The sequence below is a fragment of the Gracilinanus agilis genome, chromosome 2 (genome assembly GCF_016433145.1).
Source record: "Gracilinanus agilis isolate LMUSP501 chromosome 2, AgileGrace, whole genome shotgun sequence".
Lineage (NCBI taxonomy): Eukaryota > Metazoa > Chordata > Mammalia > Didelphimorphia > Didelphidae > Gracilinanus > Gracilinanus agilis.
The window spans coordinates 626,983,839-627,004,412 of record NC_058131.1 but is presented as its reverse complement, the minus strand read 5'-3'; the positions used below and the strand labels follow the sequence as shown (position 1 = coordinate 627,004,412).

At 33.7% G+C, this 20,574-nt stretch overlaps 1 protein-coding gene across 1 annotated transcript in view; it reads right to left on the bottom strand.

The window, feature by feature from the left end:
- ATRNL1 (attractin like 1) overlaps positions 1-20,574 on the bottom strand; it is a 1,097,315-nt gene that overhangs the window by 1,028,669 nt on the left and 48,072 nt on the right. Inside the window, exons 4-5 of the mRNA XM_044665614.1 lie at positions 16,001-16,129; positions 11,461-11,669 (exon numbers count right to left, since the gene is read on the bottom strand). Of these exons, the coding sequence (XP_044521549.1) occupies positions 11,461-11,669; positions 16,001-16,129 (338 nt within the window). The remainder of the gene's footprint in view (positions 1-11,460; positions 11,670-16,000; positions 16,130-20,574) is intronic.

The window sequence follows — 20,574 nt, the reverse complement described above, 5'->3', positions numbered from 1 at the left end:
TAATGATGGGTTCTGTCCCATATAACAAGGCAGCTGGGACAAGGATGAAAACATGTAGAGCAGAGAGTTCTAGGCTTATGTATGTCTTATTGTTTTCTTGCTTCTGATATCATAAAAAGGGAAGTGTCTAATTAGAGAGGATTCATAAGACAAGGTCTTATCTTATATATCTAATTATATTATTATATCAGAGCCTAAAGATTTTAGACTTAGATTTCAGAAAAACTTCAAGGTAAATTCAGGCAAAATGAAAGCATGTCTCTAGAAACAGAATAGCCTGTGGCAAAAACAAAGATAAATAAGCCCTAAAATAGCAAGAAATTTGCTGGACTTCCACACTTATCTATCTACAAATGAGTCAATCAGCCTTTTCTAGATTTAAAAAACATTAAGGATTTCCTTTAACAAACTGAAAAACTAGATTCTTTCTAAAATGACAATAAGTGTGGTTAAAGTATCATCCTACCTATTCATGAGATAAACACAATATAACCCTTGAAACAGAAATGTTAAAATTTTGGCTTTGATGAATTAGAAAAGCAAGCTTAATCAAATAGCTCCCACTAAGATAGAAATTTCTTTATTCTGCTAGTTCAAAATTAGAGTTAATATTTTGGTTCCTCAGGAAACACTTATTATTGCCTGGTTTTCTTAAGAAAAGGAAAATACTATCTTGTGCTTTTCTTAAATACTTGAATTTTATAAAAATTTCATATAATTATATAAGGGAGATATAGAGTAGAACAGGAACTAGACATGGGATTTTATTACTATAGGGAACTCTCAGAAAAGGAAACTCCCTCTACAAATGTAAGCTGGCACCTAATTCTAAAATGTAAATGATTAACCCCTATAGGATCTGTATATAAAAATGATTACACTTTAAATAATAGAACATTAGGCTTTCCTAAGGCAGATAAAAATGTTAATGCTTCTGTAGCATGTCAGTTATGAAATGACATTTTGATGGTCAATACTGCCACCCTATGGCAAATGATGAAATCTCTCATCCCCGAGCAGATTAAAACTAGTATCTTGAAGTGTTTAAAAAGACCAAACAAGCAAAGCCTTGAGTAAACCAATACTTAAAACATTGAAATGAAAATTTTTCCTCAATATTTAGGTTCAATCCTTCATATAACCAATAATAATACTTGTGTGATAAGGATCTCATATAGCACTGTTTAATGTACAACTAAAGATTATTTTGATGGTAATACTGAAATTTTAAATTTTGAGGTGTTTTTTAATCTTAATTTTGTAATTCCCTTACGAAGGTTTTAACATACTTTTAAACAATGAGGAAATCAGAGACTATAGAAAAAATTAACCTGACATTCCATGTGTCCTATATTTTTTTCCTTCTTCCTTCCTCCTTCCATTTTTTTAGGAGGTACCGTGTCATAGGCAATCCCAGGGTAGGAAATTCCCTCTAAAATGACACCACCAAAATGGAAACTACACTGCAATTTATAATCTTCAAAAGTTGACTGGTGCCTGAGATGCTAATAAAACAAGTATGTGTCAAAGGAGTACTTGAACACAGGTCTTGCTAACTTTGAGGCTAGCAGAAATAGTCTTGCATATTAAAATGCTAAAATAAAATGTTACAATTTCTGAGAACCTACAAAAGGCTAAGATTAAATGTTTGGAGAAGGAGAGAGAGAGAGAGAGAGAGAGAGAGAGAGAGAGAGAGAGAGTTTTCTCTCCCCTGAGTTCCAATCCATATCATTATTTGAATTTTAGTCATCTTGAATTGAATGTTTGATAGGTATCACTACCAAAATATGGCAAACAGAAATCAGTATTCCTAGTCACTCCTCCTCTTCTGAAGTTCTCTAGTACTTTCAAGGATTCCACTATCTTCTGGGTCACCCAGGATTGCAACTATAATGTCATACTCAACTCCTCATTCTCATTCATCTCACATATCCAGCTTGTTGCTAGATCTTTTCAGTTCCTTCACATTTCTTCCATATGTTCACTTCTATTTACTTATATGTGGGTAGTGAGGTGGCTCAGTGGATTGAGTACCAGGTTTGGAGACAAGAAGATCTGAGACCTAATCTGGCTGTGTGATCCTGAGCAAATGACTTAACTNGAGAGAGAGAGAGAGAGAGAGAGAGAGAGAGAGAGAGAGAGAATTTTCTCTCCCCTGAGTTCCAATCCATATCATTATTTGAATTTTAGTCATCTTGAATTGAATGTTTGATAGGTATCACTACCAAAATATGGCAAACAGAAATCAGTATTCCTAGTCACTCCTCCTCTTCTGAAGTTCTCTAGTACTTTCAAGGATTCCACTATCTTCTGGGTCACCCAGGATTGCAACTATAATGTCATACTCAACTCCTCATTCTCATTCATCTCACATATCCAGCTTGTTGCTAGATCTTTTCAGTTCCTTCACATTTCTTCCATATGTTCACTTCTATTTACTTATATGTGGGTAGTGAGGTGGCTCAGTGGATTGAGTACCAGGTTTGGAGACAAGAAGATCTGAGACCTAATCTGGCTGTGTGATCCTGAGCAAATGACTTAACTTGTTTGCCTGTTTCCTCATCTATAAAATGAGCTGGAAAAGGAAATGGTAAATCACTCCAATATCTTTGCTAAAAAAACAAACAAACAAAAAAAAAAAACAAAACAAAAGAGGTCACAAAGAGTCAGACATGTCAGAAAAAAATGACTGAACAACAACTTTACTCATATAACTCTTGTACTAGTCCAGGCTCTCATTACTACATTACTACAATAGCACAATGCAATACTACAACAAAACCCTATTCTTCCATTTCAGATGCTCCAAGTCAAGATGATGCCTCCCCTGGGTTCTAGTTCTTTGGTGTCACAAGTGTTGCTCCTCTTTTTGAAGAAAGTTTATTTATTGTCTGATTGGTCTGTTTTTCTCTTCCAAGAGCTTCTCCCAGCTCCATTCAGCTACTGAAGGGATTTTCCTATTGTATAAGCCTGACTACATCAGTGCCCCCTCCCCTACTTAATAAACTCCTGTGACCCTCTGCTAATTATAAAATCAAAAATAAATAAAATCATCTAGCACCTAAAACTCTTCGCAATCTGAGCCTTCTTAGTCTTCCAGTTTTCTTTTATACTTCACTCCCCTCCAAATACTCCATAATATAACCACACTAGTCTACTTGCTGTTCCTCATGCAGCATCTTCTGTTTCTTTGCCTTTGCATTAGCTGTCCCCTATACCTGGAATGCTCGTCTTTCTCCCTTCTGCCTCTTAATTCCTCGGCTTCCATCTGGAATCTCACATCTGTAGGCCTTCCCAGATTTCCAGGAGTTAGCATCTTGCTCTGAGCTTGCCTTCTATTTATTACATGTGCATTTTGTATGTGCCCAGTTATTTACATTAGAAAATGAGTTACTAGAAGGCAAGGACTAGTTTTTCCTTTCTTGAATCCCCACTATTTATAGGGCTAAGTATATAAGCTCTTACTATACCTTGGTTAACCACCACATGTAAAACAATGTTTAGTAAATCTTAAAATGTTACACAAATGTCAATTATTATTTTTCACTGTAATAACTAGAGCCAAAGGAAAGTACTGCTCTGTAAATTACAAAACTATAAGCTTTTCCCATCTAGCAGAATTTTGCCAGGAAAATTTATGACAATCAACTACAAAATCATGAAAAGAAACAAATGTGGCTAATAACTTTCTATGGCAATGTTAAACCTACCAGATGAGGACGATATAAATGTAAGTGATCTTAAGCACAGGACTTATTTCTGATTCTTCCTTATCCAATATTAATATCATACTCTATTTAGATCAATCAAGTTTTAGTTGGCTCAACAAATAAATGTGTTTTAGTTGTATTCAATGGCAATTTAATAATATTAACTGAAATTTATGGAAGGTTTTAAGGCATACAAAATACTTTATATACATTAACCTATTTAAGCTTCATAAGTAACATTGTGAGATAAGTCTACAGTTACTGTATCCCTATTTTATAGAAGAAAAACTGAGACTTCAGAAGTTTAAGTGGTTTATTTGTGGTCATAGAGCTAATAATGAGATTAAAACCCAAGTTATTTTGATTCCAAATTTAGAACTCTATTCCCTTTATCACACTGCCTCTCCAGGCACAGATTTCATCTTAGGTTAATTATTGCTTAACATTTTCATCAGTGACCAGAATAATGGACTAGAGAGTATACTTATTAAATCTATAAAGCTAGAAGGGATATGAATGTCAAGACCTTAGAATATACAATTAAAATTTAAAATGATGGCAGTAAAATGGAGATCAGAAATATTAAGTTAAATTCTTTTTAAATATAGAACAGAACACCACAGAATTTCCCACTAGAAATTATTTTATATGTTTTGTATTTAATTTCCCTGTGTTCATACCTTTCCATTCCCCATTACTACCTTAACAAAATCTTAGTTCCCTTAGGGAAGGGACTATTTCTTTTCACATTTTATCACTAGAACCTAGAACAATCTTACTAAATGCCTTTTGAATGAATGTGTTCACAAACTGAAAAAATAGTTTCAGAGATCTAGATTAGATTAGATAATAAGTTTACACTAAATTATAGCACCATAGTTTAAACACAAGTCATTAATGGTACACCTAAATATGTGAGATTGTAAGAATTATGAAATGATATATTCTTAAAAGAGACTAGCCAAATCTTTGCTACATAATTATGTCTTGGCTAAACTAAAAAAAGGAAATGGAGAATTTGGAAAAGATAAAGAAGCAAAGTCACAACGACAACTAAATTTTAGAATACTTAGGAGGAAAAAATAAAAGATGAGAGACTAAAAAGTAATTTCATTAAAGTTTTCAAATAAAAGGCACAAAGTATGGGATCCATATATTCTTCAGAGAGTAAGAAAACAAAATAATTTTTAACATAAAGTATTAAGGAAAAATATATCTAGTTTAATATTCTTAAACCCTTGGAAAATCCATCCTGAAAAACTACTGAATCACCTTTTCTAGGAGCCTAACAAAAATAGAATGGTTTCTCATCCCTTTGGGAAAGTCTAAATGTTCTCTCTGAAAGCAAAGAATTACCTAGAATAGGTTTTTTTTTAATCTTTTGTGTGTCATAGATCTTTTTGTCAATATGTTGAAGCCTATCAGCCCCTTCTCCAAATTCACTAAATAGTGTTTTAAATGCAAAAAAATTAATAAGTTTATAAAAGAATTAAATAGTTATTATTTTTTAAAAACAAGTTTATGCACTCCAGGGTGTTTATTCATTTTTATTATATACTTAATAGCCAACAAAAACCATTTAAATAAACAAATTCTTTTAAAATTATGTAGAAACCACAAACTCCACATTATTTACAATCTCTTTTAAAAATGGATTCCAATTTAAAAATTCACCTCTAACATATGCTGGATTAACCAGTGTATTTTATTGAACTTTCAATTCATTTTCTCCTCCTATTCCCTACATGAACAATTTTTGTGAGAGAGCTCATTGAGAAAGATCATTCTCTCCAACAGGAGATAGTTCTACCAGATGGTGAAAAGTCCTGATAATATTAATAATAAGAAGAAAAATAACACAACACTTTAAAAATTATAAAGTGCTTTACCTATATGACCTCATAACAATGTGATGAGCTAAGTGCTACATCTCCACTTTATAGACAAATAAAGGAAAGGAATAAACATTCATATAGTGCCTACTATATTCAAGGCATTGTACTAAGCACTTTACAAATATTATCTCATTTGATCTTTACAACAACCCTGTAAGGTAAGTACATCCAAGTTTAAGAAATGGAGAGCAGCAGACGCTACATGACTTGTCATGAACCACATAGCTAGTAAGTATGTGAGGTCAGATTATAAATCAGGTTTTCTTGACCTTGGTCAGCAGTCTTTCTAGTGCATCACATTGTTAGCCTATTGTTAGATATTATTGTATTATAGATAAGGAATTTATTATCAAAAAAGTCAAAACTGAAATGATTAATATGAGCTCTTTGAAACCCGATAGACATAAACTCATTTTAAGTAATATTATTACAACATCTGATTGTATTTAAAATGGAGGTTAAAAGTAAAAGGTAATGTAGCATAGTTCATAGGGTATAGGAATATTCTGACAAATCACTTAACTGTTAAAAGTCTCATTTTTCTCATTTGCAAAATAAGGAGTTTAAACAAAATAACTAAGTTCCCTTCTAGCTCTAAATTTATAATCATATGTCTTAATCTGGTATGAAGAAACAAATTCTATTAAATTTTAATCTCATATATCTCATGCATATGTCACTAGCTATATAATTAAAAGGCTTTTTCATTATATAATTTATGCACTGCATGTGTTTAAGAATAATGTATAGCAGTATATATGTAATGCTTACACATGTATATGAATACAATGTCAAATAATCCAAATAGGCTTTTTATGATGTATTATGTACTAACTTTTTAACTCTGATCTTTATTATCCATGTTACCTTGGACAAGTTACATACTTTAAGAAGATGTTTCTTCACCTGTAAAACAGAGATAATAATTCTTTCACTCCCTACCTTCCTGGATTTTTGACAAGGCAGCACTGTCAGCCTAAAGCACACTATGCAAAATGTGAAATATTTGTTTGTTTTTATGAAACATTTCATGTGAGTATTAGAATAGACCTGATTTCCATAAATAATGCATCCTGGCTAGAGTGGTCTCTTTGCCTTTAGAGGAAGAGAAATACATAGAACAAAATGGCTAGATAAAATAATTGAAGAATTATTGAATGAATTTTGAGATACCAATGGGAGTATACTAATCTATGTATTGAGCCTTATCTGGTATACTCAGGAGTGGTATTTTTAAAAGAGTGTATGATATACTTATACTATCCTGGTACACTTATAAAAGACATTGGATTTGAACATCAGAAGACTTGGTTTCAAATTCTACCTCTCCCATTAAGGAGCCACATGGGTGGCCCAAGGTCAAGTCACTTGACCTGTTTCCTCATTTATAAAATAAGAGGGTTGAATTGATTGGCTCCCAAGTTGACTTTTAACTAGAAATCTCATCTTGGGATCCTTTATCTACATTTGTAAAAATGTCCATGCCGCAAACAACTTCTAATAAATCTATAATTTTGGGAAGAATCAATTTCCTAAGTAGCAGGTTCATGGTCAGGTGAAAACACATTTCCTCTTGTACTTTTTAGGGTATAAAAGAGTGTTCTACCATTTATACTATTAATAAATGTTATAGTTAAGATTTCAATTGGCCAGAATACCCTGAGATTCAGAATCAGGTGAATTCACTAAGGCAATGTAGTTTCAATGAAGTGCCCATCCACCTGCCAGTGTAACATGACAAAAGTACTTAAAAGGGTCGATGGCAGAAATAAATAATAATGAGGCACTGTGCAGAAAGGGAGGCGTCAAGGAGTGAGAGAGAGAAAATTCAAAGTTAAGTTTCTCAGAAGGCACAAGACAGAAAAGATAACAGGAGGTCCCAGGAACAAAGGGCGCTAAACAAGAAAGTATGAAAAACAGAATCCAAGTTTTCCTTTCAAGTCAGGAATGTGCTCCCATGATTCGAGTTGTTTTAATATTCTGATATTGCATTTTTAAAAGTTTTATTGTTGTCTTTTGTTTCTATTATAATAATTTGTGTGTGTGTTTCATACTTTAAGGAACTTTAATTTGGTAGATATATGTACTCTTTGTATTTATGTATTGCAGAGTGCAATCCTTTTACAACTTAGTAGGTCAGATATTCAGTAGTTGCTATGGTCAAAGAGGTCATCAGCCTCCAACCAAATTATTGACAGACCTCTTTGAATGTAGCTGGACAAGTTCTCATACTTCAGATACAGAAGGTGCTGCTAGTCCCTTGAGATCAAATCTCAACCTCAGGGAAATATTGTGGCTGGATTTTAATGGAGTTATGTAGATGCAACAAATATTAAAGGGTTATAAAGCTAAGGAGAGACAGATAGGTGGCAATTTATTCTGCTACTTGACCCTGAAAGGCCCAGTTGTCAAGGTGTACATTAAGTAAAAAAAGACCTTCTTTATAATAAATCCTCCCTCCTATTTGCTATTTGACACTTATCTAAAGTAATTTGAGCCTAGATTTCCCTATCACATGGTTTTTCCATCAGTTTGAAAATCCTTATCCCTAAGTTGAGAAGCCACTTAGTCTCTGTCCTGATCCCTTTTCCCAATATCTTTCCACTAATGACATTGATTTTTACCCTATCTACTATGACCCTGTACTTTTCTCAGGCTCAAGGATCTACTACTAAATAACACTAAGATTAGGATCTGGAAACAGGAAAAAAAGAGCCACTCTGCATACCAACAATATTCTATTTCTTAATAGAATCATTCTTCCTTCCATCTCATTCCCTTGCAGAAAATTAATAAAAACAAAAAGAGACCACCAATAAAGTGTTTTAAATGCTAAATTTTATTAATAAAATGTTAACAATATAGTAGTTTTACCCTCCAGAGGATATCAATATTTTAGGTGCTCCTCTTAATTACTACAATTCAGAGAGCAAAAGAAACTAATGTTTATAAATACAATGTATATTGAATACATACTTCATTTAAATAAGGGAAAAGGTATTCCTACAGGTAGAAATTAGCAAATAACTAACATTTACATACAACACAGCAATCTTGATAACCTATTATTTAAAATAAGTTTCTAGCCATAACATTTAAATAAAAGAATAGGTCAAAATTAAAGTTTACAATGCTTTCAGAGTGCCACATGTGAGGTTAATTAAGCAGGAAAGAAAGCCTTATTTATTCTAAACTATGCTGTAAAATATCAAAGGAAAATAAAATTGCCAGATACTGTTATAATCACATTATTATTTCTAAAGCAACATAGCAAAATTAGTTTTGCAATATCTTCCTCCCAGAGAGTATATAACAAGAGCTGAATAAATTTAGTTATTTTAGGCACTGGAAGCAAAGAAGAAAGTATCATAATGTAAAGAGACCAGTAAAAAATGGCAGCATCTTAAGACCAGAACCATAGTACATACTAAAGAAAAAAAACTGTATCAATAAACAACTGGAAAAAAATGAAGGTAAAAACAGGAATAAAACATGGCAGTTCATGAAAAATGTTATGAAATGTCTATTTTCATCAAAAAAATACAGTGACATAACCATTTGTTCAATTTTGAAAAACATAACTGTAGTATATATATTTTAAATAGGCATTATAAATGTATATATATGAGCATATCATATAGGAAACATTTATGATATTCATTTTGCTTTTTTCAGTTATATTTAAAAGAATCTTTGCAGGAATTGATCTTCATAAAAACAAGATATTTTTCACTCAAGACAAGACTAGAATTAGAAGTAAATAATACTCAAGATTATTTTCCTTTTAAGGGAAATTTTTAATATAGCCATTTACCCAAATATGAAACTTTAGAGTCAAATTTGTATTCACTAAGGAATTTGCCAGTAAAAGAAGTTAAATTTTTTATTTTAAATATTCATATCAATTGCAAGACAATGAGAAAATATATTTTATTCTTTCTGGCTTCCTCAATCTTTTCTTTAAAATGTTTGAACTATGTAAGAGTTTTCATTAATCTATAAAAACAATGAAACCATAGATCCTCCTATCTATCCCATTCTAATATCACAATCTTGAAGTCATGATTATAAGAATCAACTGAAAGAAATATATCATAAAAAGAACAACAATCCTCTCTTGGGATATTTCCAACAAGAATTATCGATGTGTTTGTATTAGCTTATAAAAATAAGGCCTTTGTTGATCATACTATTTTTGATTAATACATTCTCCTCACTAATGGAACCTATATGTCATACTATTTCTAGAGATTATTTGAGCTGCACATAATTCATATTATTCACATCTTAAGATCTAAACCAGTGATTCCAAAAGTGGGCGCTACCACCCCCTGGTGGGTGCTGCAGCAATCCATGGAAGCAGTGATGGCCACACTTTTTGTGTATCACATTCTATTCTAAGTTCAATAAATAGTTTCATAATTTCCAGGGGGCTAAGTAATATTTTTTCTGGAAAGGGGGCAGTAGGCCAAAAAAGTTTGGGAACCACTGATCTAAACCAATGAATTGATCTCAACTATTCTGGAAAACAATTTGGAATGTGAAAAAACTAAATTTTCCCAACCTTTGAGCCAATAATATACACTACTGGAATATATGTCTGATTATATGTGTATGTATATGAAATGAGACCAAAGACTAAAGGAAAATTACTATGTATACCCAAATACTCATAATTGTACTTCTGTGTCAGCAAAGAAAATAGAAACAAAATGGATATCCCCAGTTTAGGAAATTAATAAACAAAAATGAAGAATTGAAAAAAATAAGAAACAAGTGAAATGAGAAATTTAGGGGAAATGGGAAGGTGAAGAAAGCAGACACAGGAGAACAATATGTCCAATAACAATGATATAAACAAAAACAAAATTTAAAGGTTGCTAAATTCAGATTAAATTCAATGACTGTAGGACTCTAAGGCTCTTGGGAACAAATGATGAAAACACCTCTTTTTAGATGAAAGCCCACAGGAGCAAATTGCTGAACATATTTTCAGACATGGGCCCTGAATAAGATTCATTCCCTTAGTTGTTTTTCTTTCTTTCAAGGTAAAGTTTGGGGATAATGGAATATTGGAAAGTGATTATGGCATATAAAAGGAAAGGAATCAATAAAGTGTATCAAATTTAAAAATTGAGCTAAAATTATGTTAAATATCTAAAACTAATATTTCTTTTTAGGATACCTATTAAAATTAATTATTTAGAAATTCTCCAGCTTTGTAGTTGATTTTCAAAGTATCCACAAGAGGTCACTCTTACTTAAGAAATATCCATAATACAGTATTCAGTCATTAAATTAGGCATTTGTTTTTAGAAATTCATTCTTTAGGCTATTTATTATTAACCAAATTAGTACAATAGTTTGTACTAGAAATAGAAATAGTAATAGAAAATAGGTTTTCATAGTTAAATTATCAATCAACATTTCAAAAACTTACCAAAGAATTATGAAAGTATAAATGTGATTTCTCATTTTTATGAAGATATAAAAGAGATCTTTAGACATAGATTCAGAAAATTCCGAAGAGTCTTAAGAAGCATGCCAAATACATGAGAATCAGAAATCCAAAATCAGAGTGTTATATTTTAAAGTAAAAGAGAAACAAATGCAGAATGCTCTATTAGCCTAACACAGGGGTTGGCAATGTATGGCTCTTTCTGCAGGAGCCATAAATTCAATTTTTTTTTCAGGTGCTGTTACAGAAGCACGCACTGTGAGCACTGTACGGCTCTCACGAAATTACATTTTAAAAAATGTGGCATTTATGGTTCTCACGGCCAAAAAGGTTGCCAACCCCTGGCCTAACAGAAATTTAATTGCTGCTTTAAAACCAGTCACATCATATTACTTACCTTGCCAGCTATCATTGCAGACACATAATTTTTCTCCTGTTAGATCACAGTACCCATGATCTGGACTGCCACAATTAGCTTTACAGTAAGGGATATCACATGCTTCACCTTTCCAATATTTGTCACATTCACAATATACGCGACTCGGAATGGAAACACTGGTTGTACATTTCCCATGCCCAGAGCAATTGTTAGGACAAGAATTAATTCTGTAAAATAAATAAATAAATGGCAACAAATATTCAAGATCATTTTTTAAACAGTGGCTAAGATTTTTCAAGAAAATTATCTTATGGAATATTTGAAACTTATAGTTGTTAGCTAAGTCATGAGTCATGGACCTAGAATACTGCTTCAATCCTTTTGTCACTTATTACAGAAGAAATGTAGTCTTTTAATTACAAATGTAATACTTTATAATTATTTTAGCAATTTCAAGATACTTCAATTTGTTACCAGTATCTCCCCCTCTTTGTGTATCTTCATATCTATTTATGTATGTCTACCTAATGGAATGTAACTTCCTTTGGATCAGGAACTATTATCATTCTTTCTATCACAAGACTTTAGTGCAGTTCCTGGCATATAGTAAGCATTTAACAAATATTTGTTAATCAAGAAAAATTCCGTTTCTATTTTTGCTTCCTAGTCACAAACTTAAAGGTAGGGAACACACATTCTTATTTTCTAATTTTTCTAATCTAGTTTCTTGTATTCATTCTCATTCTTTCTCTCTCCCTCCTTCCTTCCCTCCCTCCCTCTTTTCCTCACTCTCCCTCACTCACTCCCCACATACACAGACAGTGCCTAGAAAAGTACATCATAGATTATTAGTTTCTTGCATATTTTGTACAAAAAATACAAATTCAACTCAATTCAATAAAAATTTTTGAATAGCTAATGTGTGCAATTCAACATGCCAAATATAGGAAAAATAAAGAAAAAATAAAATAATGCCTCCACTCAAAGGAGTTTTCATTCTACCACTCCACTGGTGGGATATGACACCCATACAGTAAGTAAACACAAGTCAGTTGAAGGAAGGAAAGAACGAAGAGACCATCAAAGGCTTCATTAAACTAACTGGCACCTGGGATGATTTTTTTTAAAAGGTTTAAATTCAAGAGACAGAAATAAGAAAATAGAATGTTCTAGACATAGGGGGACTGCATGTGAGAAAGCACAGAGACAAAAGTATGTTTCAGAAGTTTATAAAATAATATTGAAAAGAAAGATATAATGCAGATTGTGAGGGGGCTTTCTATTAATTTAGTAATTAAATTCTGAGAGTTCTAGAGGGCCACTGAAAGTTTTGGGGCAAAGAAATAAAATTAACCTATAACTTGGGAAGGTCTTACTCTTTATATATCTAAATCTATGCAATAAATCACATTATGTAAGAATTTTCATATTTACATTTTTATTATATTTAAGGGACAAAAAAATGATCAAAGGCTAGAACACAAAAAGGCCTAGTGGTCAAGGCTCAGGATGGAAGAAGTCTCTTAAACTACCTAGGTAATCTTATGTTCAGAATGTAGGGTTTTAAAACCTGTTATCTTTAGGAGAGAAGAGGAGGCAGGATGGGAGAGGAAGAGGAGACAAGACGGGAAAGAGAAAAGGGTCCTTTATCTTAGAAACTGACATATGATCAAATACCTATAGAAAAGATACTAAGGAAGAAAAAGCCCGAAGAGCCCAGGAAAAAAAAACCATAGAATCCAATAGGAACCGAGTAGAAACTAGTAATATATTATAGTCAAGATATGCAAACACATTGGGAAGGCTACAAGACAAGGGAGCTTTGACTTTAGTAATGCATGTGTGAGGTTATACAAACTACAAGTGTAAAAACAACTGAGTGGGACATCCAAGAGGAATGACAGATGATTGGGAAGGAAAAAGGGAAAATAAATCGTGATAATACATATACAATGCTCTCTATTCAGATGAAAGGGAAGCTAATTGGATATAGAACTGACTCATTTCCACTCTTTTAGCTGAACTTTTGTTGGTTTAATAAAGTACTTAGATAAATCACCCCTCAACCTGGTAACTAACATAAATAGCCTCAATGACAGAACTATAAATTGATATGATCTTTTTGGAGTACAATCTAGCAATATACTATGCATATGCAATTTTTTAAAGATTTTAAAAGAAAGTTTTTTACTAGTTTACCTAAATATTATTTTATACCTACATAAGCAGATATATAGAAAGGAATGCTATTTATCTTGATTGTGCAATTTGAGTAAATTTTTATGTTTGACACTAGAAATAACAAAGATCATATAAAATTTTAATTCTGCATAGCAAAAAATATATAACCAAGATAAAAATAAGTAATAGATTGCGAGGAGGGAGGCATGAATAACTCTTTTAAGCTAGGCAGCATGGTAAATAGAGCACCAGTCCTGGAGTCAAGAAGACAAAATCTCCAATCTGGCATTAAGACAACTACGAGCTGTTCAGGGTCATCTGAGAATGGGAATAACAACAGTATCCATCTCACAGGATTGTTGTGAGGATCAAGTGAGATAGTTATAAAGGGCTTAGCACAGTGTCTGGCATGTAGCAGATAGCATATAAATGCTTTTCCCTTCCCTAATCCTTTCTTCTCTCCTCATTCTCCCCATGGATTAATGGCCAAATGCCACGAAAACCATTTTTGGAAAAAGAAACACAAATCATAAAGAATTAACCAAAAAAAATGTCAAGATTCTCTAATAATCAGAAAAATACACATTACAACAAGTCTGAGGTGCTAAATCACACCCTTTAGATATGACAAAAGTGGTTAAAAGTATCCAGATTCAGTGTTGGCAGGGTTACAAGAAAACAGCATGAATTGTGGCTAGAACTATAAATAGATACAATCTCTTTGGAGTAAAATCTGGTAATATACTTTATGATAAGAATTACAAATCTGGTCATATCCTTTGACCTAGTAATAAGGACAATATACTAAGAGTACAACTAAAAAGGAAAAGTATACTTACCTAGACAAAAATATTTCTGCCCTTTCTATGTGCAACATCAAAAAGGTAAAAATAACCTTTATGCCCAAATGTTCAATGGAATGACTAAACAAATGTGATATAACAATGTAATAGACTTATTGTGACATTAAAAATGTGGAATGTGAACATGGAAAACAAGTCATACAAATCAAAAAACTAGAAGAACACATACATTGACAACTAAATACATAAGACATTTTGTTTGTATGCATGTATGTACATATAGAATAGAAATTGGAAGGGAAACAAATGAAATGTTTCCTTAATGTCAGCAAACATTTACTAGATGCCTACTATGTGCTAAGTATATACTCTTTTATAATCCTTCTGTTCATATCGATTCAAGGATTATATCATATTTTCCTTTTAATTTAGATTTGCTGATTTCCAACATTTAAAAAATATTAGAAATAAAATTAAAAATGAACTCTTATTATTGACATTTTATTTCACTTAACTGGCCTGTTCCTGTTCAAGTGAGTAAAATTTAAGTGCAAAGGCATTAATACTGTCAGATCACTGGGGTATAATAATGCTCTCATTTCTGTACTGAATCATGATTTGAAACAACAGCTGTATGGATTGAGCATATTATTTTTCCTGGAACATGATTTTCCAATAAAGGTGGTACATTATCAATCCTGAGCCCAGGAATGAGGCCTAAAGAGAATGAAGAGGTTCCTTTCTGAGCATCCCCGATGACATTTTCTGGCCATGACTCTGGACAGACATAAAAGAAAGGACCCTTTACCACAGTGAGTTCTTGGCACTTACAGCCCAAAATTCCTGTGCAGCTGTGCCCAGGAACCTTAGCCTTTCCTCATACTTTCATATGGTGGGGACCTTTCTTTCCATAGCCAACTTTTTTTAAGTCCACAGAGGCCATACTCAAAGCCCTTCTGGTTTGCTAGAATTCTATAGACTTCTGAGTCTGTGGCCTTAGCTTTGATAACCCATATCTACCTCTGTCCCACAATTAGGCATCAGAAGGATTTTTCACTTCCACATAACTCTCCCACTGGAATGAAAGCTTTTCAAGGGCAGGGATAGCCTTTGCTTTTGCATTTTTGTGTCCCCAGCTTTTGTTACAGTGCCTGGCACACAGTAATTGCTTAATAAACATGTGTTGCCTTGCCTTAGCCTTGGTAGGAGGCACATTCCTTTGCTAAAGAGAACAGGGCACAGGAAGCTAAAATAGGCTTAAGTACAAAAGAGGAGGTTTGGAACAGTCACTGTGGAAAGGTTAATAGAGACTAGGTCAGGGAAGAATAAAAGGACTGCCCTACAACAATTCAAACTTTGAAATATTTATGTATTTTTAACAGGAACTAATCTATTACTCTAGCTCAGTGCCAAAGATCTGGCACGACATGGTCAGTCTTAGTCATTTGTTGCAAATTATTTTGGTTTTATAGCCTTAGACTAGAATATTGATATATGATTAGTACAATTATCCCCCCAAAAAACAATCATCCTAAATGGCAAGAATAATTTTGAGTTTGAATGAAAATACTTACGAATAAAAAATATTGAAACCAGTTAGATTATAGGCAGCATCACTAAAAAAGTGAAGCAGTGCATATCCGGATGTCGTAACAACTTCAGGTACAGTTTCATTTCCCCGTACTTCAGGGACTATCAGACCACTAAAAAAGGAACAAACATAATTGCCCATCATGTAAATTATGCATGTCATTTAACGCATCCCTGAAAAAGAAAACTTAACAGTGTCACTATTAAAGTGGCCGGGAAAAAGAAGAGTCGATTCAGCATAGGTTATGTGAGAGAAAATGTTAGTATTAAAGGAGCATCAATTCAGCATAGTTGTTCAAGCTGGCAACTACCCATCATCTTAATTCTGATGCTTTATTCTTCCTAGAACCAATGCCACCCAATATTTTTGATCTTAATTCCTTTCTTCCATGCCACTACCATCTACCAAAATGCAGATTTGCATAGGTAAGTCCCCCTCCCTGCTATACCACTAGTCCTCACAGCATTAATACTCCCATTACCAATTTCTATTAAAGATGGGGTTTGTAGTAATAGTCTGATTAAATGACTTCAAAAACAGTGAGATTATTACCACATGAGGAAGCATTTTAAACTTCTGAAGAGCTCTAATTATTAGAAATTTCTTTAAATTCACTTAGAATCCACTTTTATGAATTAAGGGGTTTTAGAGTTGATAGCCATCCTATGTCTGTACTCAGATAAATGAAATAAGTATAATCTATATTCCATAGGACAGACTTTCAAATGCTTGAGAATAGATATTATGTCCTTTTGGCAAGTGCTTCACTTCCACACACCTCTCCCATTGGAATGTAAGCTTTTTAAGGGCAGGGATAGTCTTTGTGTTTGCATTTTTGGGTCCCTCGCCTTTGGCACAGTGCCTGGCACACAATAAGTGCTTAATAAACATATGCTGCCTTGCTTTGGCCTTGATAGGAGGCACATTCCTTCACTGAAAAGAACTGGGCATGGGAAGGTGGAATAGGCAGCTCAAGTACAAAAGAGGAGGCTTGGGGCAATCACTGTGGGAAGATTAACAGAGACTCAGTCAGGGAAGAATGAAAGGGCCCCCTACAACAAGGAAGGCCAATTTGACATTTTACTGCTTTTGGTCTGGGCTTATGAATTCATTACTGTAAAAACTCCATCTAGCAAGTCAAGCTTTCACCTCCTCTGTTGATAATATACAGTTTAAACTCTGAGGTACCACCTCACACCTAGCAGGCTGGCCAATATGGCAGCAAAGGAAAATGATCAATGCTGGAGGGGATGTGGCAAAACTGGGACAGTTGTGAACTGATTCGAACATCCTGGAAGGCATTTTGGAATTATGCCCAAAGGGCTCTAAAAGAATGTCTGCCCTTTGATCCAGCTATTCCACTACTAGATTTGTACCCTAAAGAGATAAAAAAAAAGTTTCTACAAAAATACTTATAACTGTGCTCTTTGTAGTGGCAAAAAAACTGGAAAAGAAGAGGGTGTCCCTCAATTGGGGAATGGCTAAACAAATTGTGGTAAATGATGGTGATGGAATACTATTTTCCTATAAGGAATGATGAACTTCCTAACTTCCATATGAACTGGAAAGATCTCCATGAACTGATACAGAGTGAAAGGAGCAAAATCAAGAGAACATTATACTTACTAACCCAAACATTGTGGGACGATCAAATGTAATAGACTCTGCTACTAGTAGCAATGCAATAATTAAGAACAATTCCATGGAACTTATGTAAAAGAATGCTATCCACAGCTAGAAAAAAAGTGATGGGAGCCGAAATGCAGAAGAAAAGCATATAAGTTATCACTTGGTTATATGAATATATGATTTGGAGGTGAGGTTTTAAAGGATCATTCTATTACAAATATTAATAATATGAAAAGAGGTTTTGAGTAGTAAAACATGTATAAACCAGTGGAATTGCTTGTCAGTTCCAGGAGGGAAGGAAGAGAGGAGAGAGAGAATCATGTGACTATGTAAAAATATTCTTTAAAAAAATCAATTAAATAATGCAAAAAAGTTAATAACCAATGAAAGGAAATAAAAGTGAAAAAAAATAAATCTAATCTAATGACTGAGGCTTGGAACAATAAAACTTGTAAGCAAAAAAGTGTTTAAATAATGAACAGTTTAAAGAGGGATCTAGAATCATAAAAAATGAAGCGAGGGACAAGACATGAAGTCAGGTTCTCCTGCCTCCAGGACTAGCACACTTTTTACTATATCACACATATCAAGGGCAATTCATTTTCAACTAAACATCAAAAATTCAGTTTTTAAAACTCTATTCTTTGAATCATATTACCTTTTTAAGAGTTTTTAGTCATAAGATAATACATTTTCTCTTAACTATATTTAATCTGTTATCTTAAAGTCCAGAATCATCTTTATAGAGATGACAATTGGGATCTGGTGAGATCACCAAATGAATTAATAGAGAGGAAAAACAGAGAAAGAAAATCCAGGACAGAGGCATAAGGAACATCTATAGTCAGTGTTTGGGAACCAGCAAAATACATTTAGAAGGAAGAATCAGAGAAGTGGGCGGAAAATCGCAAATGACTAGAGACTATACAAAAGGAAATGTGATCAACAGTGTCAAATTCTATGAAGGCAAAAAAGAATGAGGGTTGAGAAAATGCCATTAAATGTGACAAATACAAGATCATTTAGGGAGGGGGGAAGAGATCATTGGTAGTAAAACAACAATTTGGAAACAATAACAGTAATCAAGGAGCATGTTAGCTACCCCACCAGGTGTTGGAGACAATGTTGGAAGACATGAGTGAAGGTCCAACCAGTACTGGAAAGGGAATCAGCATCACCAAAAATTAACTAGGCTTTAGGGACCAAATAGAAAGAGAGAAAGGAAAAGGTTTAAGCCCTTAGTCATGGAAACGCAGAACGAAGATATAGATAACACTGAAATAGGTTACTGAGGGTTTTTTAGCTGATGGGCTAAAAGAACTAAGGCCCATTTTTGGTGACCTGACAAATCTCAAACCACTGAAAAGGAGGTAGCTCTAGATCTAGCAGACTTCTGACCTGCTGATGCTACCAACCTAGTCCTATCCCAGGGAATTAGGAGACCTTAAAGCTTTAACAGTCGATGTACATCTTTGTTAAATGTTTGTTACCTATGTTGCTCTTCTTCAATAAAATCATATTTTTTGTTAACTGCCTCACTGAATTTGATCTTAACAAGTCCTGACCTCATACTTGAGACCAGCCCAAAACAACAAGTCAAGAATTCATTAAATGCCATGTTTTTGCCAGAAACCATTCAAAAGATTCCTCTGTGTCTCTATATTTAGCAAATCTAATGGAATGGGTGTCAATATAATTGGTAACTGGGCAGGAAGTCACCCTGCTGGTAAGCTTAATAAGCTTAAAAAGAAAAACTTCCATTCTCTTACCCTCTTTTGAGTGTGTTGAGACTATGAACTCTCCCTTAGATGTTTATCTGGGGAAAGGGTGGATGGGATTTTCCTCCTTCTCAGAAAGGGCTATAGAAGTTACATCACAGTGAGGCATCTCATGTTTTGTTTCTTTCCCCGAGCACAAGTGGCTGAAGAACAATCTTAAATTGGATGTTCTTGGTCTTGGATACTACCAAAGGTCTGTGGCCATTGAGAAGTCCAGGTGCTGCTTACTCAGCAAGAGGTACTTCCTGTAGATATGCATTTCAAAGAAGAGATAACCATCAACAGGAGGATAAGCCATTCTTGTCTAGCTGGCCAAAAAGTTTGTACATTGAATGAGATGTTCCTTGGACATTTCAGACTGAGATGAAAATGAGATCTTTTCTAATCACTTAGGCCTTCCAGGAATCTTTCCTGTCTTCTGGGAAAGTAAAGTATGAATCACTGTTTCAAAATTATTTTAAGTATTTTTTCAGTGCATGTTTTTGACTCTAGTGTTTTAAGCATTTACTCCACAGTCGAGGAAATAAATAGCTATCCTATACTTGCTACCTGTGTAGGAGGAAATAGATAAATGTCCTATACTGTTATCTTAATGCCATGTATAATGAAGAACTTTTCTAGAAAGGAGTGTGCCTTTAGAAACCTAAACATAAGATGAACCTAAAATTTAAGAGATTTTTCTTCTGAGGATCCAAAATGATAAGCTGACAAGCATGAGGAAAAAATGTTTGATCATCTTTTTAGGGTGAGGCTCTCAGGAATGTAACAATGGTCTTACAACTCCATTCAAATGTTCTCAACAACCATGATTCCAGATTCAGTCTCATGGATGCCTATATCTTCTTGATATAAAGTGCTATTCTCCCATATGTGCTACCACAGTGGCTTCCTTCAGACAATATATTCTCTTTAAGCAAAAGCATCTTTTACATCTACACCCTTTTCTCCACTTGCACAGGCTAATTCAGTTCTTCATCACCTCTTGCCTAGACTACTATAATAGCCTCCCAATAGTCTCACTGCCTCCAAGTCTCTCCATTTTCCAACCTGTTCTCCACACAGCTGCCAAATTGATATTGCTCAAGTACAAGTCTGGCAATATCATGATGCACCCCCTGCCCAAGAATCTGCCTTATATAGCCTATAAGGT